The sequence below is a fragment of the Mobula birostris genome, chromosome 25 (genome assembly GCF_030028105.1).
Source record: "Mobula birostris isolate sMobBir1 chromosome 25, sMobBir1.hap1, whole genome shotgun sequence".
Lineage (NCBI taxonomy): Eukaryota > Metazoa > Chordata > Chondrichthyes > Myliobatiformes > Myliobatidae > Mobula > Mobula birostris.
The window spans coordinates 47,866,353-47,891,854 of NC_092394.1; the positions used below are offsets into that span (position 1 = coordinate 47,866,353).

At 46.9% G+C, this 25,502-nt stretch overlaps 1 protein-coding gene across 1 annotated transcript in view; it reads right to left on the minus strand.

Moving 5' to 3' along the window:
- Positions 1–25,502, minus strand: part of LOC140187821 (ras-like protein family member 10B) — a 172,669-nt gene that overhangs the window by 101,162 nt on the left and 46,005 nt on the right. Inside the window, exon 2 of the mRNA XM_072243608.1 lies at positions 18,337–18,660. Coding sequence (XP_072099709.1) covers positions 18,337–18,591 — 255 coding nt within the window. The 5' untranslated portion in view covers positions 18,592–18,660. The remainder of the gene's footprint in view (positions 1–18,336; positions 18,661–25,502) is intronic.

Sequence of the window (25,502 nt, forward strand, 5' to 3'; positions counted from 1 at the left end):
AGATGATATTTGCTGTTCTTGTTTCCCTGTTCTTTGACAGTCACCTACATATTCTTCTGTGGATAGTACAAATCAAGTGATTGTCTGTATTGAGTGAATCTTCATTATCTCTCTCTTCATGTCGACTGTAATACCTCCAGTTACAACAGAGACATCTTTCTGATCTACCATGGTGAAATCCACATGATCTCCCTCCCTCCTTGGGTTTCACCACCTTTGGGGAACATCTCAGAGCATGTTTCAATGTACAGGCTGTCCTTAGTAATGAACTGGTTCTATTTTTACAGGCGTCTGTGAGTCGACTTTATTCATATGTCAGGAAATATACCAACATCACTCAATATGGCAACTATACTCCATGGTATTGTAAATGATGGCATCAAAAACATAATATTGATAAGAAAAAAAACTACTGAAAGTGAAGAGAGAGAAAACTAGTTTTAACGTTTATAGGAACAAATTTATGTACATAAATTGGACTTTTTAATTTAATAATATTATGGCAACTTCTTCATATGTAGGAATGTCCATATGCCAGGCATTCATAACCTGGGGATGGTCTGTAGTCTTATACATCAACCGCACACGACTCATTATTTTTAGCTGTGCTTTGAGATTTGATCCTTGTTTGGCTAGGACGTTACACCTTATTCCCAAGCCAAACTGAAATATCACTGAGTGCTTTTTCGCCAATATTTGGGGGTGGACAGATGTAGCAAGTGTTTGCTCTATGTCCACCCCCAGTGATAAGAATAACCTCGGTTGGGGCCAGTCGCATTGTCTTCCATTGAGACTTGGATCTGAGTAATTAAATGCAAGGAATGAACACATTTAATTATATTGTACCTTCATAGTTTAAGGTTCTGACCCCATCTCTGACCCAGAAAGACTCATCTCATCCACCCTATGTTCTTTCAATTCCCTCTTTGTCAGGCATAGTTTATGCAAATGATTTTCATTCTCAAAACTAATTAACCATTTTAATAAATGTCATGATCTGCTTAGGTGGCACCCCTGGCTCTGTACATTAGTGTCTATCTCAATGACATCAGAGCATAGCTGGTAAGTAAAAGTGACATAGTGCATTATTAAACAAAAAGACTTAAAGGCAGTCTTTCTCAGTTTCATGTCAGCCACACAGAGACAAGCAAACAGCTCCAACGCTGGAACAGAAACGTTCTGGGAGCTTTGCCCTAAACATTATTGCATTCTATACCGAGAGCAGCTGGTCATTTGCCACAATCCCAAAAGAAGGGAAACCTCCAATATTACATGACTAATGTATTACAAAGGCAAACAAACATACTTACTCTTGTTCATACAAGTACAAACAGCAGAAACACAAAGTGACCACCATTGAGATAAATGTGTTATTTCCTTAATGGTACATATAACAATTATTTTGGACATCTGCACAGAGTGATGCCTCACAAAGGAGGTATCCATTAGAAAGCATCCTCATCACTCAAGACATGCCTTGCAATGGTGTCTATGTAAAGTATTCACCCCACTTGGAAGTTTTCATGTTTTATTGTTTCGCAGTGGTTTTAATTTGGCTTTTTTTTACACTGACCAACAGAAAAAGACTCCTTTGTGTCAAAGTGAAAACAGACTTTTACAAAGTGATCTCAATTAATTAAAAATATAAAACACAAAATAGATGATTGCGTATGTATTCACCCCTTTTAATATGACACACCAAATCATCACTGGTGCAGCCAATTGGTTTTAGAAGTCACATAATTGGTTAAATGGAGATCACCCGTGTGCAGTGAAGGTGTTTCGATTGATTGTAGTAAAAATACCCTGTATCTGGTGAGTGAGTATCCTGGCAAAAACTACACCATGAAGACAAAAGAACACTCCAAGCAACGCTGTGAAAAGGTTATTGAAAACCACAAGTCCAATGGTTGATACATAGGCTTATATACAACATTTTGGACCAGTGGAAATGGTCCAGAAGGGTTATATGGAAACTATTATTACCATTTTTCTTAACAACTAATTCCATTACTTAGCCTAATAGGTTAGATTTACCACAGTACATAATTATCTATTTAAATGTTTATTTTCCTTTTATATCATCTCAATGTGTACTTAAGAATGTATAAATAATTGTATTTTTATACATATAAAAAAATGGAAAAGGTAATATGTGTGAAAAAAGTACATGATATTTGTGAATTCCTTATCCAAATAAAAATAAAATTTAAAAAAAAAGAAAACCACAAGTCAGGAAATAGATAAAAGAAAATTTCCAAATCACTGAATATCCTTTGGAATATAGTTAAGTCAATCATCAAGAAATGGAAAGAATATTGCACAGCTGTAAATCTGCCTAGAGCAGGTAGTCCTCAAAAACTGAGTGACCATGCAAGAAGGGGACTAGTAGAGGGAGGCCGTCAAGAGACCTGTGGGAACTCTGGAGGAGTTACAAGCTTCAGTGGCTAAGATGAGAGCGACTACGCATACAACTGTTGCCCGGGTGCTTCATCAGTCACAGCTTTAAAAGAGAGTGGCAAAAAAACACTGTTGAAAAAAACATATGAAACCTTGGCTAGAGTTTGCCAGGAGGCTTGTGGGAGATTCTGAAGTCAGGTGGAAAAAGGTTCTATGATCTGATGAAACCAAAATTGAGCTTTTTGGCCATCAGACTAAACGCTATGTTTGGCATAAGCTAGTCACTGCATATTATCAAAAGCACACTATCCCTACCATGAAACATGGTGATGGCTGCATCATGCTGTGGGGATGTTTCACTGCAACATGCCCAGGAAGGCTTGTGAGGGTAGAGGGTAAAATGAATGCAGCAAAATACAGTGAAATCCTGGAGGAAAACCTGATGCAGTCCACAAGAGAACTGTGACTTGGGAGAAGATTTGTTTTCCAGCAAGACAATGACCCCAAGCACAAAGCCAAAGCTACACCGGAATGGCTTAAAAACAACAAAATCAATCCCCTGGGGTGGCTAAGTCAGGGTCCGGACCTCAATCCAATTGAGAATTTGTGGCTGGACTCGAAAGGAGCAGTTCACTCACAATCCCCATGCAATCCAACGGAGCATGAGCAGTTTTGTAAAGAAGACTGTCACAAGAATTGCAGTGTCCAGATGGGCAAAGCTGTTAAAGACCTTTCCACACAGACTCAAGGCTGTAATTGCTGCCAAAGGTGCATTTGCTAAATACTGACTTGAAGGGAGTGAATGCTCATGCAATCAATAATTTTGTGTTTTGTATTTGTAATTAATTTATATCAGTTTGTAGGGATTTGTTTTCACTTAGACACAAAAGAGTATTTTTCTGCTGATCAATGTCAAAAAAGCCAAAATAGATCCACTGTGATTCAATGTTGTAAAACAATAAAACATGAAACCTTCCAAGGGGGAGGGGGTGAATACTTTTATAGGCACTGTACCATCAGGAAGGAGGAACAGAAGCCTGAAGGCACACACTCAACGTTTCAGGAACAGCTTCTTCCCCTCTGCCATCCGATTTCTGAATGAACATTGAATCCTGGAACACTACCTGTTGTTGTTGTTGCTCCTCTCCGTGCCTCGGGGGCGCATCGGGCGGCAACCTCGGTGTTTCTTTAGCATTTGCCTGTTTTCTACGAGACCAAGTTGCTAGCCCGACGCTCAACCCAGCACGGATAGAAGACGTGGAAGGAGCCGGCTGAATTTGAACCTGGGATCACTCGCCTCGATGCCGCTACACCACTGGCTGCTGAGCACCACACCACTACTTTTTTATTTGTATTTAGTTTAACTATCTTAACTATATATACTTATTTAGTTTAACTATATATATATATTACTGTAATTCATGTTTTCTGTTATTATGTATTGCATTGTACTGCTGCCGCAAAATTAACAGATTTCATGACATGTCAGTGATATTAAACCTGATTCTGATGGCTGGCGGGTACTATAAAGGTCACTGACTTTTATAGTTGAATAGATGACAGTAATGCATCCAAGTTATTGAAAAGACAAAACAGTGTGGGAAGACGAGCTCTGAGAAGGACAGAAAGTACCATGTGTAAGCGTTGTTGGCAGGGAGGTAGCAGAAAAAATATAATGTAGTAGTTTGAGGGAAAGAAAGGCCATTCTCAGGGTGGAGGAACAACACCTCATATTCTGTCTGCGTAGCCTCCAACTTGATAGCATGAACATTGATTTCTCCTTCCTGTACTTTTTCTCCCCTTCCCCTTTCTCTCTACTTCTATTCCCCACTCTGGCCTCTAACCTCTTCTCACCTGCCTATCACCTCTTCTGGGTTCCCTCCTTCTTCCCTTTCTCCCAACTTCCACTCTCCTCTCCTATCAGATTCCTTATTCTCCAGTCCTTTACCTTTCCCACCCACCTGGCTTCACCTATCATCTTCTAGCTAGCCCTCCTTTCCCTCCACCTTTTTAACCTGGCATCCTCCCCCTTCTTTATCTATCCCGAATAAGAGTCTCGGCCCGAAATGAAAACTTTTTATTCATTTCGATAGATGTGCCTGACTTGCTGAGTTCCTCCAGCATTTTGTGTGTGTTGCAGCAGGATATGTTTTTTCTATAATAGAAAGAAGCTATTAAGCAATTGGCATTCTTCGAGTTTTGGGAGTCCTTGAACACATAACACTGAAAGATGATGTGAAGATACAGGAAGAAATTAGGAACAAAATGATATGTCAGCCTCTATTTGAAGAGTGAAAGAGTAGAATAATTTTGCTGCCATCGTACACAGCTTTGTTGAGGCCATGCTCCCTGCTGTTTTGATCTCTGTATCTAAGGAAGTATAATTGGTTGCCTTAGAAATTTGCAACAAAGATTTGGCAGATTGCTTTGTGGGATGAAGGAATTGTTCTGTGAGGAAATACTGAGAAGGAAGGCCATATGTTTTCTGGAATTTGCAAAGATGAGAGGAGAGTTGATCAAATTGAGACATGTTGAGAAGGACTGACCGAGTGGATACCAAGAGACCGAATTAGGGTGTAAGATAAACTTGAGGTGAAGCATTAGCTATGATCATATCGCAAGTACTGGAGCGATGCTAAGGGCTTTATAATCTAATGCTGTTTCCACCTTTCGTGCTCTTCAGTGTCAAGCAAAAGCTCACTTTTCTCAGTTGTCTAAGTCTGTGTTCTCTAACTGCCAACTGTCCTGCCCCTGGAGGCACAAATGATGCATCAAAACTCCTCACAGCAACACTCACAACACGCTGGAGGAACTCAGCAGGTCGGGTAGCATCTGTGGAAACGATCAGTCGAGGTTTCGGGCCGGAACCCTTCATCAGGACTGTAGAGGGGAGGAGGCAGAGGCCCTATAAAGAAGGTGGGGGTGAGTGGGAAGGAGAAGGCTGGTAGGTTCCAGGTGAAAAACCAGTAAAGGGGAAGATAAAGGGGTGGGGGAGCGGAAGCAGGAAGGTGATAGGCAGGAAAGGTGAAGAAAGAATAGGGGAAAGCACAATGGGTAGTAGAAGGAGGCGGAACCAAGAGGGAGGTGATAGGCAGCTGGGGGAGGGGGCAGAGTGACATAGGGATAAAGGAAGGGAGGGGGAGGGAATTACCGGAAGTTGGAGAATTCTATGTTCATACCAAGGGGCTGGAGACTACCTAGACGGTATATGAGGTGTTGCTCCTCCAACCTGAGTTTAGCCTCATCATGGCAGTAGAGGAGGCCATGTATGGACGTATCTGAATGGGAGTGGGAAGCAGAGTTGAAGTGGGTGGCTACTGGGAGATCCTGTCTGTTGTGGCGGACAAAGCAGAGGTGCTCGACACTCCTCACATTTTTGAACCCTGTATCAAACTGAGAAGAGCAGCTTTCCGGGTCTGGGTTGGTGAAGCTAGTAACAGGTCTGATGCTCAGGAAACAGTCAAAAACTGCCCCAGACAAGGGGAGTTCTACATCCCTCCTCTTGACATTCATCAACATTCCCAACACCTAATGTAATCCGGCAAGAGATTGGGATGCGGAGTAGGAGCATGGCACTGGGATGAGGAACGGACAAAGACTGAATTGTAGATTTGTAGACTTGATAAAGCAGATGGGAGGAATGCAAAGGTGACGGCAACTATTTCAAGGAATCTGATCGGGGAGGCTGTGGAATTTAGGGCATTAAATAGCACATATGATTCGGTTACTATCATCGACAAGTGGCAGAAAAATCAGCAAGGCTGGTACATCAATATTCCAGGGCACGGGATCTGCGTAATGTAAATGAGGAGGTGCTGTTCTGATCCCTCTGCTGTAGTAAGGAGGGAGGATATCCTGGAAGGCTCTTCAAATATGGCTAGAGCTTAGAAATGAAAAAGGAACAATCACCTCTCTGGGTGTGGCAGTGGGGGGAGAGCTGTGTTACAAGCTTTCTAACAATCAGCGGGAGATAGAGAACTGGTTATGTGAGAGGTACAAAAATAATACAGTAATAAGACAGCTGGATTTATACTTCCCAAATATTAAATGGTAGACCCCTAATGTGAAAGGCTTAGTGAATTTTTAAATGCATCAGGGTGAGCTTTTTGAGCTTTTTACGAGACCATACTGAATCTAAAACTGGAATACAGCTGGCCAGGTAGTGGAAGCATTGCTGGGAGAACATTTCAGATATATCGACCGGAACGCAAACTTTTAAAGTTTGGTCATGGAGAAGGACAAAAATGGGCTGGAAATAAAGGTCCTGGAATCTGAGCTGAGGGAAGGCTGATTTCAAATGATCTGGCAAAAAGATCAGCAAGCAAGCTGTGAACAGCAGCTTTCAGGCAAGTCTAAATGCCACCAGTGGGTTTCACTGTGTTCAGCGAAAGGTATCATCAACATTTGGTAAAGCTCGTCAAAAGTTGACTGAAGAAAAATGAGGCAAGAAAAAGCACTGTCTACCAAGATTAGGAAACATTCCAAAGCAATTTGTAGGTATATTAAGAGCAAGAGGAGGAAAAAGTCTTTGGCCCATTAAGGACCAGCAAGGCAATCGGTACATGAAGTCAGAGAATGTATGTAAGATATTAAATAAACATCTACATCTGTGCTCGGTATGGAGAATGACATTATAGTTGAAGAATTCAGGTGGAATTTTGGAATAGGTTACCATTGTGAAGGAAGAGATGGGCTTACCATGATCAGGGCCCAGTGAAATGCATCCCAGGCTGCTATTGAAGGCAAGGGAGGAGATTGCTAGGAATCTGGCAGAAATTTTCAGATCTCCCCTTGCTGCTGATGAGAGGCTAAGTGACTAAAATACAGCACATATGGTCCATTTGTTTAAGAAAGGCAGCAGGCATAAACCAGGTAATTACAGGCCAATTAGTCTAATGCTACTGATAAAGGAATTATTGGAAATCTGCACCTGGGGAAAACGGGACTAATCAGGAATAGCCAGCATAGCTTTGCTATTGGGAGATGCTGTTGGATGACTGAAATACTTAGAGGTAACAACGTGAGGCACTGAGAGCAGTGTGACTGAAGAGGTCAGTGTGGACTAGGTCCAATGTGGAATACTGGTCCAGAGTGTGTAGGAGGCCATGGGATGTGGGGCATTTTTTGGGCAAATTGGATCCAGAATTAGCCTGGTGATAGGAGGCAGAGGGTTGCATTTATGGTAGGAAGTCTGTGAACAGCAGAGACAATTGCTCTTTGGTGCATACGATAACAATAGGATGCAGGAGGTGTGATTAGTAAATTTGCAGATAGCAGTCAGTTTGGTGGTGTTGGTAGCGATGAAGGTGGTCTTCAGATAAAGACTGATACTGATGGCAGAGCAATGGCAAATGAATTCTAACCTGTAAAAAATGTGAGATGATGCATTGACAGAGAGTAGATAAAAAGGCAGGATTTTCACAACCAGTGGCAGGATCCTCGGAAGAACTAAAGAAAAGAGGGACACGGGCCTCCTGTCTGATAATCCCTAGAACGGCAGCACACATAGATAAGATAGAACATAGAACCTAGGTCACTACAACACTGTACAGGCCCTTCAGCCCACAATGTTGTGCTGACTTTATAACATTTCAAGATTAATCTAACCCTTCCCTCCCACATAGTACCCCATTTTTCTTTCATCCATTTTTATGTATCTGCCTCTACCACCGCCCTCTGTGTAGAAACCTATCTTTAATATCCTCCACACCACCCCCCCCATGCTTTCCACCAAACACCTTAAAATTATACGCTTTTGTATTAACCATTTCCATCCTAGGAAAAAGGCCATTGACAGAGATACCTCTAACAAGTCATCTCCTTCGCTCCAAAGAGAAAAGCTTAGCTCTATCCTCATAAGGCATACTTGCTAATCCAGGCAGCATCCTAGTAAATCTGCTGTGCGCCCTCTCTAAAGTTTCCACTTCCTTCCTATGATGGGGTAACTAGAACTGAACACAATATTCCAAGTATGGTCTAATGCAAGTTTTATAGAGCTGCAAAATTATCTCGCGGCTCTTGAAATCATTCCCCTGACCAATGTAGGCCAACATGACATATGCTTTCTTAACTACCCTATCAAATTGTGCTGCAACTTTGAGGGATCCATGGACTTGGATCCCAAGATCCTCCTTTTCCTCCATGCTGCTAAGAATCCTACCATTAACCTTGTAATCTGTGTTCAACCTCAACCCTTTCAATGGTGAAGGAAGTATAGGATCCTTGCTTTCATTAGGACAAAGACTGTTGGAGCAGGGATGCTATCAGACTACTTTATAAAATATTTATTACACATAGCACTTTGAAGTTCTGGTCCCCACATAAAAGGAAAAATGTGATTGGACTCTGGTGAGTGTGTGAAGGAGATACACCAAGATGTTGGATGGAGTGCTTCAGCTGTGAGGAGAGATGGAATAATCTGGATTTGTTTTTCTAGTTTTGGAGATGGCTGAGGGAAGCCTTGGTTAAGGTTTGCAGAGTTAAGATGAATGAAAGATAAGGTGATAGGGAAAACCTTTCTCCCATAGCATAATTGCCTTTACGCAGAACAAATATGTTCAAGTTAAGAGATAGGAGTGTTAGAGGAGATCTGTGGAAGAATATTTTCCTTGGAGTGTGGTTCAAATGTGTATTACCTGAAAGGGTGGTGGAGGCAGATATTCCTTTACCGTTTAAAAATTATTTAGGTGAGCACTTGAACTGCCAGGCCAAGTGTTGGGAAATGGGATTAACCTAGATATGCACCTGATGGTTCTGTGCAGCATAATCCTACAAACCTCATTTCGTGGTCAATACTATGAAAAGGATCGGGGTCGGGGGGAGGGGTTTGTTGTAGTGTTGGTCATCAACAATTTAACTGGACTTCTCACTGTAAATACTTTTTCTACAAGAACAGGTCAAAGGCTGGACAAGCTGGAGTATGTGACCTACTCATTAGTTCTCCAAGGGCTTTCTGTTATCCTCAAGGCACAAAATTGATGGAAAACTTTTCCCTTGCCTGGACTTCTGATGCTCCAGTAACACTCAGGAGACCTGACATCGCCTAGACCATCTGACTGTCTCGCTTTTAAAACTGTCATGTGTTCCATCAACACAATGCTTCCATACAACCGTGAACTCCATTCTCACTCAACAGGGATGACTTGGTAGCCTTGATGCCTTTAATTTCCACTTCAGCAGCAGAAGATGATTCATAGGTTAGACTCAAAATGACACAGTTTGCAATGTGTCAATTTTGCTTGCAGCTGAAGAATTTATTGTTGCCAACAAATGAGTCCAGTTTTTTTTTACAATTCTGCCCAATTGAAGATGTCTGGAGGAAAATGTAGAAACAACCATTTTCAACCATGATGACTGCTGGCATCATTCCATGTGACTCTGACACAACTGCGGTTTCAGATGTGAGGTGGAGAGCGATGGGAAGGGCTATCATGGAGACCCTAAACCCAACCTCATGCCCCTTTCCTTCCTGCCTATACCTTTCGGGTTTTCACTTGCTTGCACCTAAACCAACTACAGTCCCATCTAAATCGTGATGCCCACTCAGTAGCCCTGAGACCTGAACACATGGACACTACATCTATGGAACCTCAACCAAAATGGCCATTGATGCAGTGTATAAAGACCATCAGAGTGCACATTAATTCTCTAGGCACCTGGATTTAATCTTAATCCTTAAGCGCTCTGTGAAAGTGTCTCGGTTAGATCTTTGAAAACAAACATAGCGCATAAAACAAAATGTTACCACAAATAGAGGGCAATTTAAAATCTAATTCAAAATGCATGTGAAGTGCCCAGCACAGGTAAACAGTAAACAGCTCGCTGTCCTAGTGACAAGACCTTGATGGTAGTGGGGTGGTCTCACAACCTGAGGGAAGAAGCTGTTACCTAATCCGGCAGTCCTAGTCACAATGCTCCTTCCTGATGGTAGTGGGTCAAAGAGATGGCAGGATGGGTGGTAGGAATCCTCAACAATGCTTCAGGTCCTTCATTTAAAATGCTTCAGCAAATGTCGCAAATAGAGAGGAGGGAGACCCTGATGATTCTTCCTTTGGTTTTTACTGCCCTCTGTAGGGCCTTGCAGCTTCTGTATCACACAATGATGCAGCCAGACAGGACACCCTCAAAGGTGCTCCTGTAGAAAGTTGTTGGTATGGAGGCAGGGAGTATTGCACACCTAAATCTCCTCAGAAAGTGTAGACACTGCTGTGCCTCCTTGACTAGTGAGGAGGTGTTGTGGGTCCGGGTTAGACTGTATGTTCTGTGCACACCAAGGAACTTTGTGCTCTCCACTCCCTCCACAGCAGAGCCATGGATGTGCAATGGAGAGCAGTCGATCTGCGCCCCTCTGAGGTCCATCGTCACCTCTGTTGTCTTGTCCACTTTGAGACCCGGGTCATTATTTTTCACGTCATTTAGCAACCCTGTCTACCTCCTCTCCGTATGCCGACTCATCATTCTTGCTGATGTTGTATCGTCAGCGAACTTGATGATACGTTTTGAGCTGAATCTCGCAGTGCTGCCATGAGTCAGCAGCATGAAGAGCAGTGGGCTGAGCACCCAGCCCCGGCGAGGAACCAGTGCTCAGCGTGATGGAGCTTGAGATGTTGCTGCCAACTTGAACTGACAGGGGTCTTTCCATCAGCGAGTCAATGACCCAAATACAGAGAGAAGTGTTGAGTCCCAACAAAGACAGTTTACCCATCAGCCTCTGAGGGCTGACTGTGCTGAACGCCCTGGCGTATGAGGCATCATTTTCAAGGCGGGACAGGACGCAGTGGAAGGTTGAGACTATGGCATCGTCAGTGGATCGGTTTGAGCAGCAGGCTAAGTGGGAAGGGTTCAATGTAGCTGGAAGGTGGGGCTTGATGTGATCCATTCCCAGCCACTCAAAACACTTCATGATTGTTCGGTTCAGTGCTACTGGGCGGTAATTGTTTCGGCCAGAAAATGTTGTTCATTTGGGTTCCGGAATGATGGTGGCTGCCTTGAAGGCTGCAGGGACTGTGGACTGTTGCAAAGAGATGTTAAATACGTCCATTAAGACCTCTGTTAGTTGGGCCGCACAATTCATCAGAACCTGACCAAGATTGTTTTCCAGCCCCACAGCTTTGCATCAGTTTATTCTGGCTAAGGTCCTTCTCATCTTGGCTGTGGCCAGACAGGGTGCCTGCCCCTCAGGGAGAGGGGGCTTTCCGCGATGTAACACTTTTCATTGTGTCAGACCAAGCGGAGAAGGCATTCGGCCTACCAACAAGGGAGGGAGGCATCACTGGCATTACCATGCAGGGTAGACTGGTAATCTGTTATGGTTTGTATGCCTTGCCACGTACACTGTGTCTCCCTGGTGTCACAGAAGTGGCTGTAAACTTTCTGTGATTACTCTCACTTTGCCTTCCTGCTGGCATGGAAGAGCAGAGCTCTTGTTGACCATAGAGTCATCTTAACCCTGATCTGAAGGCAATTATTGCCCTCAAAGGGGGATGTAAACAGCAATAATCACAATGGCAGTGAACTCCCTCAGTAAGTACAAGGGCTTCCACTTCACCATTAAAAACCCTATCTGTGGTGAGAAGTAGGCCATTACTACCGAGGCATTAGTACACATCAGTTTTATTGATGTAGGCCCACAGACCTCCTCCGCAGGTCTTACCAGATGTTGCAGCATTTCGGCCTACCTAGAAGGAGATTAGGCTTAGATGGCCAAGTCTGGAGCGATGATCTGGAGCCACGTTTCTGTCAGGAGGAGTGTACAGCAGTCCCTCATTTCCTGCTGCTTCAGACACATATGCAGGTAATCCATTTTATTTTCTATCGTTCAGCCATTAGCAAGTAGAATCTTTGGAGCACAGGCCTGCAGGGATTTGAGTTAATTCTCGCGTGAATACTTGGTGCACTTACAATGCATCTGCATCCTCACGCACTGCTTCCCTGAGAAGCTATAGTAAGCTGCAGTGCAGCGCGAGAATCTGCTCCATGCAGCGTGCGGAGCCTTTTGTTATCCAGTTCGCCAGAAGGTAGATTTGCGGATTTTAGTGTTCTTTATGGTCAGCTGTGTTCCTTGGTCATAGAAAACATGAAATTTCATCATTGAATGGAGCTGGAGATGCTGCTGTGACCGTGCCTGGTACCATCTTGGGTCAAGGTGAGTAAAAGGGACCATGTGGCACCCAAATGTCATGGCGGAGCACTTCATGTCGCAGGACCCATTAACTTAAACCCTGTTCTCCTAGTCATGACAGAGGTGCTTAACCTAGGAGTGTGCAATGCACGAGGTAACCCAGCACAGCCTGTCACCTCCAGGATGAGCTCACCGGTAACAGGTATCACAGGTAACAGCAGGACATTCATCTTCAGGCAATCAACCCACTTGCCACACACAGACAAACTGTTGGTAAGCTAACCAGATGTGTGATTCCAAACATAACCTCTTCCTAGGGTAGAACATATAAGCCCAAATGTATATTTTATTGGGGAGTCTATACCCCATTCTGGACTCTGAAATTGTAATGAAAATTGGAAAAAAAATACCCAGCAGAGGCTGGAAATTTAAAATAAAAACACGCATCAGTCAGGCCACATCCGTGGGAAGTGAAAAGGACTTAATTTTCCAGGTCAAAGACCCGTTGTCATTTCTGCTATTTTAAATTTTCAATCTGAAACATTAACTCTTGCTCGTCCCACGATGTGGCCTGACCTGCTGAGTCTTTCAAGCATGTTATTTTTTAAGATTTTCATTTATTTTGTTGTGTAGCACCGAGTATGCCCTTCTGGCCCTTTGAACCATGCTGTCCCAGCGACTCCCACAACCTTGATTTAACTCTAACCTAATCATGGGACAATTTCACAATGACCTATTAACTTACCTGGTAAATCTTTGTACCATGGGAAGAAACCGGAGCACTGGGGGGAAACCCACGCATTCCATACAGAAACTCCTTATGGAAAGACGCTGGAATTGAACTCCAAACTCTGGAATGTCCCGAGCTGTACTAGCATCATACTAACCAATACATGACTAACTTCTGTATTTATTTCATCTACAATAGTTATTCTGAGAGTTCACTCTAAATCCAAATATTAATTGTGATTCTCCACAGCTCTGTAACAGAGATTCTGAATCTGTACCGGGTGTCCTGCTCTCCAGCACCATGCCTCTGTACCAGTGGAAGCAGTATGACAGAGAGAGAGGATATTTAACGCACGGTTTGTATGTTGTCTACTTGCAGAGCAATGCAATCAAACAGTCTTGACCCCTGACCTCACAATCTACCTTGAATTCTATATTTAAATCCTATATTCTGCATTCTTTTGTTGCTTTTCCCTTGAACTACTTTAATGTACTGTTGTTTTGAAATTATCTGTTTGGGCATCACCCAAAACAAAGTTTTTTTTTACTGTACCTTGGTTTATGTGTCAATAATAAACCTATTACTGATGACAAATTACCATTCCCCTGCTCTATTCTCATTAGCTCCGACAATTTTCCTCTTGGGTATCCTTACAACTCTTGTTGGAACACTGTTCACCTCTGTGGGCTTCACCACAAAAGCAGTAGGTTTCTGGTCACTGTCACCTGTGTAAGTAAGGCCATCCTTACATCTGCAATGACTCATCCCCAAAAACATCATCAGTGTCTCCTAGTCCTCGTTGATTCAATTAATGGAAATAACTTCTCTTTGTCTGCCCTATCTAGAGTTTTAATATTCTTGTACACCTCTGTAAAAATTCCTCTCAAACTCTCCTGCCATAAGGAGACTAGAGCAGAAATGGATTTAATAATTCATTTGTTGTCTAACCAGATCATTGTGAGAGTTTAGCATTACTTCCCTTTTCTGTCTAGGTACAGGGTTAAAGACCATAAGACATTGGAGCAGAATTCGGCCATTCAGCCCATTAAGTCTGCTGCACCATTTCATCATGGCTGATCCATTTCTGTCTCAACCCCATTCTCCTACCTTCGCCCCATAACCCTTCATGCCCTGACTTATCAAAAATCTATCAAGCTCCACCTTAAATACACCCAATGACCTGGCCTCCAGGTGGCAAAGAATTCCACAGATTCACCACCCTCTGGCTAAAGAAATTCCTCCTTGTCTTCGTTCTAAGTGGACTTCCCTCTATTCTAATGTTGTGCCGTCTGGTCCTATACTCCCTCACTAAAGGAAGCATCCGCTCCATATCCAGTCTATCCAGGCCTTTTAACATTCGATAGGTTTCAATTAGACCCCCCCCCTCATGCTTCTAAGTTCCTGTGAGTATAGGCCCAGGGCCTTCAAATGATGCTCCTCATATGATAAGCGTTTCATTCCCGAATCACTTTCATGAACCTCCTTTGAACTCTCTCCAATGCCAGCACATCCTTTCTTAGATAGGGACTCAAAAGTGCTCACAGTACTCCAAGTGAGGCCTTATAAACCCTCAACACTACGTCCTTCAGAGATACAGAACAGCACTTCAGCCCATCATGTCTGCCCCAACCCCCAGTCACCCCTTTACACTAATCCTACCCTATCCCATTTCTCTCCACATCTCCCAGAGTCTACTGCACACCCACATCCTAGGGGCAATTTACAGTGACTGATTTATCTACTAACCCACAACTTTTGGGAAGTGGGATGAAACTGGGGAATCCGGAGAAAACCCACGTGTTCACAGGGTGGATGTGCAAACTCCGTACAGACAGCTTTGGAAGTTAGGACTGAACCCCGGTCACCAGAGCTGTGAGACAGCAGGTCTACAAGCTGTACCACTATGGCCAGTGCTAACTCCAGAACAGTGTTATGGAGCCTGTTCCCAGTATCAACTCCTCAGTGTTCCTGAATCTGCACCCACCTCCATACTCTTCCGCAGCTTGTTCTCAGTACCCACTCTTCAACATTGTTCTCTCCAGTGTCGAGTGTAAGAGGAGTGACTCAGTTCCTGTCTGGGCACCTATTTTGTCACGAAAACCTCACCACCTTGCTCACCACCTTCTGCAGATGCTCCTGGCTGCTGAGTCACAGACCTTCTAAAGCAACTCTAACGAGCTGTTTTTTTTTCCATTTCCAATAACAATATCCAACCTTTATTTAATCTACTTTTGAACAGCTGGTGTTCCGCCCTCACTGGATGGATAACAAAATCGATCCAATATCAGGTCCTCGCCCGGTTGCCAAAGTGGTCTCAGTACACATTGGTACATGTCTGCTGAGCAACCTCTCAGCTGTGTGCAGAAAGAATTAATCAATCTCTCCGCAAATCATTGCGTGCCACCCCACTGCTTCATCGCTCACTGACATCTGCACATATTGCCCTCACTTGACCCGCTGTAGGACACATGAGGACATCTCGCCCAGCCAGACCCCTACTGTTGACATTAAACGCTCACCTTCAACATCAAATCGATCTGCTGTCTGCAAAGGATGGGCTAGAAGATCTCCTCCTTATTTCCATTTACTCTCCACCCCTCCCTCCATCTCTCCCAGTTCAGATGTCACTGCTGATACATGTTGAACTACGCTTGGAAGAAGCACTGGAATTATCAAGGGTGAAGATGCAGTGGGTGGTGACTTCAGTGTTCATCACTAAGTTGGCCTGGTAGCTCTGCTGTAACTGTGAACTAAGTCACCGGAAAGACTCTGGAGCTAGTGGATATAGAAGTGTTTTATTTAGCAAAAAGCAAGCAACAGGATTCATATTGAGACAGCCATGGAAGAAGAGCCCTGCTCGAAGCAATATTACATGACATTTTATATGTTAAAGGTCAAAGGCAGCAGCAGGAGAATTCTATAGTTACAATGTATCTACAATGCTTCCTTTGAGTTAAATACCTCCTCCTTTGCACCCACACTCCAGACACCCAAAATAAATAATAATCAACATTGTCTGGTTTGCAATTAACCCTAGTCTGCAGCTCCAGGAATATTATTGTTCAGAGCTGTATTTTAAATTCAATCTACAATCCATGTTCAGGTCTGAAGACCGGCTGCTGTTAAAATTAGTATTTGCTATATACCATAACTCCAGAATACACCTTTACAGCACCACCACAGTCAGAGCTGCCCAGGTCCTGAAGGACACAGCTGCCAGACAGGGTTTGTGGCAGACAGTGAGTGAACCAACACGGGAAAACATATTTGACCTATCCTCTCCATTTTATCAGCGGCTGATGCATGATGACATTGGTGGAAGTGATCACTGCACAGTCCTCATGGAGCCAAATTTCTTGCCTATACACTATGGACATCAAAAGCATCAATGCAGCATTGGGAGCCTTGGTGTAGCTGAATTCAGTGGGTATCAAGAAGAAAGCAACTCAATGGAGATGTTTGCTGATAATTACAAATGCTCAGTTCCATCCCTGAAAATAAATAGACCACACTTGCATGCAGTGTCATCAATATTCAGGCACCTGGCACACTTGACTTGAAATATCTGGTCATCCTTCATGGTCTCTGAAGGTTTCTCAATGGCTCTGAGGGAGTAGGTTCAGCAGAGACTGGAATAGTTCAAAAATAAGGCTGGCCATCATCTTCTCAAGAGCAAATAGAGTTGAACAAAAAATCTTGGTCTCACCATTGATTCCCACATAAAGGATATAACAAAGCAAAACACATTTTTAGCAATCTATGCACAACATAGCAACTAATTCAACACTGTCCACACTTATACATTCTCTTAACAAACATATCTTAATGACAGTTTCAAGATAAACAAAATGACCTTCTTTGGTCTGTAAGAGGCAGAAGGTCCAAAGCAGAGGTGGGAAATACAAAATGAAGGCTCTGATAAGCAGTGTTATTTCCAAGCTGTGGTCTTACAGCATCAGTCAAGAACCTTAACTCCATATGACCCCTGTGTCAAGACAGAACATGCTTCTAGCTGCATAATTTGGAATAATTCTTGATCTTACTTTTTCTCAGAGAGGTCAGGTTTAAGTGTCAGATATTTTTGACTTTTTGTTGTTGCATGGAGAGTCACAGCATGCAGCTCATTTAGTAAATTAACACCACGGGAAAGTAGATAGAGTTCCAAGTTTCTTTACACTTCATCGCACTCGGCACAGTGAAACCTGGGGCATTTAAATTTGTGAAAAGTCAATTTAAAATAAAAACAAGATTTCATTTCGAATTGTCTGGATTTTTTTGCCTAACTGGGGTGAAATATAGTAACTAGACTTGTAAACTGGAGGTCTAGCAGTGAATGCGTGACAGCAGTGTGAGACCAATTTGTATTCAGTAATAAAGATTGCCTTTTGGAATACAGATGTGATAAAAATGTCACTGAATCCCTTGTTAAAATCTGTCATGCAGGTCTTCATCCATACTAGATTTGACTCCAATCACATTTGATCTGAACCAGTTGAATAAACGCAACCTTGCTAGTAAACCTGACAGTGAACTAAAAGTAAAAAAATATTGAGGAATGATATTTGAAATAGTCCACCAGAACAGATAATCGAGTTAAAGACGCCAAGGGCATTCAATATGCAATTAATTGACAAATTGGTGCAGTAATGGGCAAAGTCATCTTTAATGATCGGATGATGGAAGTGGGTTACATCAGAATGAGTTATGAAAAGAAATGGAAACAAGAGGTGGGTGCCTTCAAAGGTCAAATGTCAACACTCAGCCTGACCTGCTGTCTATCCTGCATTTTCTGTTTCTATTTCAGATTTCCAGCATCTGCAGTTTCTCATGTTTAGGTGTAGGAAATGGAGAACTGGAGAAGGCAAATTGAAATATGCAAAACAAGAAATGAAGAGGGAGTGAAAGAATGAAACATCACAAAATACCATCAATAAGTAAGTTCCTTTAGTTACCAAGTTTGCCATGAGTCTGAACAACTGGGCAACTGAATGCCTGTCACAGATTTGCAGGAGTCTCCCCTTCAGTAACCAGGGAAGGATTTTAGCTCTCGTGACCTGTGGAAGTTGTAAATGCCAGAATAATTTACCTGCAGAGTGTTGACTGGAAAAGACGGAATGGGCGGAAAGTCCATTATCTGTAGGTCGTGCACATGCTCGTTCATGACCACAGCAGGCAGGTAGATGTGACGTGTTTTAGTAGGCATGTAGTGGTCACTGTAATCGTTGTAGAGAAACTGGTGTACAATTGCTGATTTCCCAACCCCTTGCGCTCCCAGGACTGCTATTTTGAAAGTTGTCACCATGCCGTTGTAGGACACTTGGTGCAGATGTGCTGAGGTCATGCATATTCCAGGGGCTTCCAGTCAGATACTCCCAAGAAACATGGTCATACAGTTCCAGTTGGGCTGCTCCTGGAATAAGAAGGAGAGGCTCTTCATCATTCACACACGAAACAACAACACATACAGTATATTAAATGTGTTCTCACTGTAATTATTCACATGAAAATAATTTGCAATGATTGCTTCCGACAAATTGAGAGAATGTGGGTTGGAACGAAGTGATAATGATTTGGTAGGATCAATAGGAATTAGATTATCACCACATTTGAGTGTTAGTATTAAGTTGCAAACTCTGATTTACAGTGATCACAACTTAATATTAACACACTTACAGTTCCCCAAGGCTTTTCCCACCCTTGTCCAAAATTGGAACTTACAGCCTTAGCTGTGCGGCAATCACAGATCAGAGACACCAGCTTTCCGTGAAAGGGCAGGAAGCAAAAGAGAATAATTTTCTGCCCTTCACTCCAACATGCTACAGGTTGTCACCAGCCAACCATATTGTCCTCTTGGCTTCTCTGATAAGAGGGTCCCACAAGGTAACGTTACAGCAAAGGAAGCAAATGAATACTTTCACAAGGTGAATCACACTCTCCTCCATCACACCATGCCATCTCAACAAGTAGACACAAGATGTAAGACGCAGGGCACTTTAATGTCCACACCGTCTCCCTTCCTTTTCAAAGCTTATTACTCATGGCAAAGCCTCGTAGCTTCAGTGTCTGACATGCAACGCTCTTTGTGTGGGGTTTTGCCTGGTTACTGTGGGGTACGAGCCGGTAGGTTATTCGTCTCAGCAATTAACCTTCTGCTTCCTCTTAATTTCTTCCCTCTTTGTTTTTCTGTACAGTATTTCAGTTTTGCTGGTGCAAGTGGGGGGAGTGGGAGGGTGAGGGTTGATGCTTTTGCATGGGAAGAGAGAGGGGGTCTTTGGGGTTCCGATGTCTGTGAAGAGTGAAGATTTCACGTTGTATACTATATACATTCTCTGACATTAAATTTGACTTTCAAGCCACTGAGCAGTACAAGTTACTCCTCGTTGTAGGTGAGCACTTGATGACTGGCGTGAGCTCAGTGGGTCTAGGGCCCTGTTCCTGCACGACGATACCAATTGTGAGAATGTGTATCCTTAAACGCCTGCAGCCCTTCCATGCCTCAGCCCAGAAGGGCAACCGGCTCAGTTGTTTGAAGAGGAGGCTGTCATGATATAGAAATACCCTGAAACACAGGAGATACCGACACAAGAGTCAGAGGCTGAGGAGAGCTGATAGAATTCCGAGAAGCACAGATAGTCAATGTCTATTTCTCAGAGAAAATGTCTAATACCAGAGGATATAAGGCAAGAGGGCACAGTTTAAGGGAGATGTGTGTGGAGAGTTTTTTTGGACAGAGATGGTGGGTGAATGGAAAGAGTTGCTGGTGTGCTGGTGAGAGAGGATACAACAGTGGTATTTAAGAAGCTTTTAGACACACACATGAACACACAGGGAATGGCGGCATATGGACCATGCACAGACAGAAGAGATCTAGTTCAAGTTGGCGTTGAGTTTGGCACGCACTTTGTGAGCTGAAAGGCCCGTTCGTGTTCGGTACTGTTTCATGTTCTGTGGAAGGAGTTTCAGCTGAGCTGAAGCAATGCCGCCTCCACCCAGAATGGAACTGAGCTCTATCAGAATTGTTGGAGCCACACTTATCCGAGTAAGCGGAGAGCGTTCCTCCACTCTGCTGACTTGTGCCTTGTACATTGTGGTAAGGACTTTGGGTGCCTGGAGGTGAATCACTCATTGCAGACAGCAGCCTCCGACTTCCTTGTGCAGCCACAGTATTTATACAGTTATCTAGCTAAGTTTCTGGACATTAGTGACCCCTAGAATATTGATGGGGGATGCTCAGGGCAGGTGTCATCCCCATTAGATATTGCCAGACAAGATCCTAAGCAGGACCTGTAAGCGGTTTGACTCCAGTGGAGACAAAAGCCAGATGCATAAGACCAGAAGACCTTGGAGCATAATTAGGCCATTCTGTCCATTGAGTCTGCTCCATCATGGAAATGTGGCTGATTTAATTTCCCTCTCAGTCCATTCCCTTGTCTTCTCCCCATAACCTATGATGCCCTTACTACTTAAGAGTCTATCAACCTCTGCTTTAAATATTCCCAATATTTCACAGCCACAGCTGTCTATGGCAATGAATTCCACAGATTCACTTTCCTCTGGCTAAAGAAATTCTTCCTCATTTCTGTCCGAAAAGGGCAACCATTTTTTTGAAGCTGTACACTCCAGCGTGAGATTCTCGCACCACTCTCCATGTTCACTCTCTCCAGCGCCTTCAATATTTGATACGTTTCAATGAGACCACTCCTAACTTACCAAAACTCCAGTGAGTACACGCCCAGCACCAACAAATGCTCCAGTTGCAATGTGAAATTATAAAAACACTGCAGCAATCTCATCAGGAGAAGAGTGTCAGGACATTTCACGGAAACCCTGCTGTACCTGGGACAGGGTGAGCGTTAAAGACGTGTATCATTAGAGGCTCCACGGGCAATTAGAGGTGACGCCGGGAGGGAATGCATGGGAAGGGGAGACTGGGTGGGGGTGTGGGAAGGGGAGACTGGGTGGGGGTGTAGGAAGGGGGAGACTGGTTGGGGGTGAGGGAAGGGGAGACTGGGTGGGGGTGTAGGAAGCGGGAGACTGGTTGGGGGTGTGGGAAGGGGAGACTGGGTGGGGATGTGGGAAGGGAGGAGACTGGGTGGGGGTGTGGGAAGGGAGGAGACTGGGTGGGAGTGAGCGAAGGGGAGACTGGGTGGGGGTGTAGGAAGGGGGAGACTGGGTGGGGGTGTGGGAAGGGGAGACTGAGTGTGGGTGTGGGAAAGGAGGAGACTGGGTTGCGGTGTGGGAAGGGGAGACTGAGTGGGGGTGTGGAAAGGGGAGACCGGGTGGGTGTGTGGGAAGGGAGGAGACTGGGTTGGGGTGTGGGAAGGGGAGACTGGGTGGGGGTGTGGGAAGGAGAGACTGGGTGGGAGTGTGGGAAGGGGAGACTGGGTGGGGATGTGGGAAGGAAGGAGACTGAGTGGGGGATGTGGGAAGGGAGGAGACTGGGTTGGGGAGTGGGAAGTGGAAACTGGCTGGGGGTGTGGGAAGGGGAGACAGGGTGGGGGTGTGGGAAGGGGAGGAGACTGGGTGGGGGTGTGGCAAGGGAAGACTGGGTGTGGGTGTGGGAAGGGGAGACTGGGTGGGGGTGTGGGAAGGGGAGGAGACTGGGTGTGGGTGTGGGAAGGGGAGACTGGGTGGAGGTGTGAGCAGGGAGGAGACAGAGTGGTGGTGTGAGAAGGGAGGAGACTGCGTGGGGGTGTGGGAAGGGGAGAGTAGGTGGGGGAGTGAGAAGGGAAGAGACTGTGTAGGGGCGTGGGAAGGGGAGAATGGATGGGGGTGTGGGAAGTGGAGAGTGGTTGGGGATGTGAGAAGGGAGGAGACTGTGTGGGGGTGTGGGAAGGGGAGACAGGGTGGGGGTGTGGAAAGGGGAGACTGGGTGGCGGTGTGAGAAGGGAGGAGAGAGGGTGGGGGTGTGGGAAGGGAGGAGACTGCGTGGGGGTGTGGGAAGGGGAGAGTGGGTGGGGGTGTGGGAAGGGAGGAGACTGCGTGCGGGGGTGGGAAGGGGAGAGTAGGTGGGGGTGTGAGAAGGGAGGAGACTGCGTGGGGGTGTGGGAAGGGGACACTGGGTGGGGTTGTGCGAAGGGGTGTCTGGGTGGGGGTGTGGGAAGGGGTGACCAGGTGGGTGTGTGGGAAGAGAGGAGATTGGGTGGGGGTGTGTGAAGAGGGGAGACGGTGGGGGTGTGGGAAGGGAAGACTGGGTGGGGGTGTGGGAAGGGAGGAGACTGTGCTGGGGCGTGGGAAGGGGAGACCGGGTGGGGGTGTGGGAAGAGGAGACTGGGTGGGGGTGTGGGATGGGAGGAGACTGGGTGGGGTTGTGGGAAGGGGAGACTTTGTGGGGGTGTGGGAAGGGGAGACTGGGTGGAGGTGTGAGCAGGGAGGAGACAGAGTGGTGGTGTGAGAAGGGAGGAGACTGCGTGGGGGTGTGGGAAGGGGAGAGTAGGTGGGGGTGTGAGAAGGGAAGAGACTGTGTAGGGGTGTGGGAAGGGGAGAATGGGTGGGGGTGTGGGAAGTGGAGAGTGGTTGGGGGTGTGAGAAGGGAGGAGACTGTGTGGGGGTGTGGGAAGGGGACACTGGGTGGGGTTGTGGGAAGGGGAGACTTGGTGGGGGTGTGGGAAGTGGAGAGTGGTTGGGGGTGTGAGAAGGGAGGAGACTGTGTGGGGGTGTGGGAAGGGGAGACAGGGTGGGGGTGTGGAAAGGGGAGACTGGGTGGCGGTGTGAGAAGGGAGGAGAGAGGGTGGGGGTGTGGGAAGGGAGGAGACTGCGTGCGGGTGTGGGAAGGGGAGAGTAGGTGGGGGTGTGAGAAGGGAGGAGACTGCGTGGGGGTGTGGGAAGGGGACACTGGGTGGGGTTGTGGGAAGGGGAGACTTGGTGGGGGTGTGGGAAGGGGAGACTGAGTGGGGGTGTGGGATGGGAGGAGACTCAGTGGGGGTGTAGGAAGGGAGGAGACGGGGGAGTGTGGGAAGGGGAGACTGGGTGAGTGTGTGGGAAGGGGTGACTGGGTGTGTGTGTGGGAAGAGAGGAGATTGGGTGGGGGTGTTGAAAGGGGGTAGACAGGGTGGGGTGTGGGAAGGGGAGACTGGGTGGGGGTGTGGGAAAGCAAGGGACTGGATCGGGGTGTGTGAACGGGAGACTGGGTGGGGGTGTGGGAAGGGGAGACTGGGTGGGGATGTGAGAAGGGAGGAGACTGCGTGTAGGTGTGGGAAGGGGAGACTGGGTGGAGGTGTGGGAAGGGGAGACTGGGTGGGGTTGTGCGAAGTGGTGTCTTGGTGGGGTTGTGGGAAGGGGTGACTGGGTGGGAGTGTGGGAAGAGAGGAGATTGGGTGGGGGTGTGTGAAGAGGGGAGACGGTGGGGTTGTCGGAAGGAGAGAGTGGGTGGGGGTGTGAGAAGGGAGGAGACTGCGTGTATGTGTGGGAAGGGGAGACTGGGTGGAGGTGTGGGAAGGGAAGACTGGGTGGGGTTGTGCTAAGGGGTGTTTGGGTGGGGTTGTGGGAAGGGGTGACCGGGTGGGTGTGTGGGAAGAGAGGAGATTGGGTGGGGGTGTGTGAAGAAGGGAGACGGTTGGGGTGTGGGAAGGGGAGACTGGGTGGGGGTGTGGGAAGAGGAGACTGGGTGGGGGTGTGGAAAGGGGAGACTTGGTTGGGGTGTGGGAAGGGAGGAGACAGGGGAGTGTGGGAAGGGGTGACTGGTGTGTGTGTGGGAAGAGAGGAGATTGGGTGGGGGTGTGGGAAGGGGGTAGACAGGGTGGGGTGTGGGAAAGGGAGACATGGTGGGGGTGTGGGAAGGGAGGAGACTGCTTGGGGGTATGGGAAGGGGAGAGTGGGTGGGGGTGTGAGAAGGGAGGAGACTGCGTGTGGGTTGTGCGAAGGGGTGTCTGGGTGGGGTTGTGGGAAGGGGTGACCGGGTGGGTGCATGGGGAGAGAGGTGATTGGGTGGGAGTGTGTGAAGAGGGGAGACGGTGGTGGTGTGGGAAAGGAGGAGACTGGGTGGGGGTGTGGGAAGGGTAGACTGGGTGGGGGTGTGGGAAAGGAGGAGACTGGATCGGGGTGTGTGAACGGGAGACTGGGTGGTGGTGTGGGAAGGGAGGAGACAGGCTGGGGGTGTGGGAAGGGGAGTCTGGGTGGGTGTGTGGGAAGTGAGGAGACTGGGTGGGGGTGTGGGAAGGGTAGATTGGGTGGTGGTGTGGGAAGGTAGGTCACTGGGCGGCAGTGTGGGAAGGGGAGACTGGGTGGGTGTGTGTTAAGGGATGAGATAGCGTGGGGGTGAGGAAAGGGAGGAGACTGGGTGGGGTTGTGGGAAGGGGAGACTGGGTGGGGGTGTGGGAAAGGAGGAGACTGGATCGGGGTGTGTGAACGGGAGACTGGGTGGGAGTGTGAGAAGGGAGGAGACTGCGTGGGGGTTTAGAAAGGGGAGACTGGGTGGGCGTGTGGGAAGGGGAGACTGGGTGGGGCTGTGGGTAGGGGAGATTGGGTGGAGGTGTGAGAAGCGAGGAGACTGCGTGGTGGTGAGGGAAGGGGAGAGTGGGTGGGGGTGTGCGAAGGGGAGACTCGGTGGAGGTGTGAGAAGGCAGGAGACGGGGTGGGGGTGTGGGAAGGGAGGAGACTGCGTGTGGGTGTGGGAAGGGGAGACTGGGTGGGGCTGTGGGTAGGGGAGACTGGGTGGAGGTGTGAGAAGGGGGGAGACGGGGTGGGGTGTGAGAAGCGAGGAGACTGCGTGGTGGTGTGGGAAGGTGAGAGTGGGTGGGGGTGTGTGAAGAGGGGAGACGGTGGGGTTGTGGGAAGGGGAGACTGGGTGGGGGTGTGGGAAGGGAGGAGACTGGGTGGGGGTGTGGGAAGGGGAGGAGACTGGGTGGGTGTGTGGGAAGAGGAGACTGGGTGGCGGTGTGGGAAGGGAGGACACTGGGTCGGAGTGTGAGAATAGAGGAGACTTGACGGGGTTGTGGGGAGGAAGGAGACCGGGGGGGGGGAGTGTGGGAAGGGGCGGAGACTGGGTGAGGGTGTGGGAAGGGGAGACGGTGGGGATGTGGGATGGGAGGAGACTCGGTGGGGGTGTGGGAAGGGGAGACTGGGTGGGGGTGTGGGATGGGGAGACTGGGTGGGGGTGTGTGAAGGGGAGACTGGGTGGGGGTATGGGAAGGGAGGAGACTGGGTGGGTTGTGGGAACTGGATGAGTGGGTGGGGGTGTGGGAAGAGGAGATTCGGTGGGGGTGTGGGAAGGGAGGAGACTGCGTGGGGGTGTGGGTAGGGAAGACTGGGTGG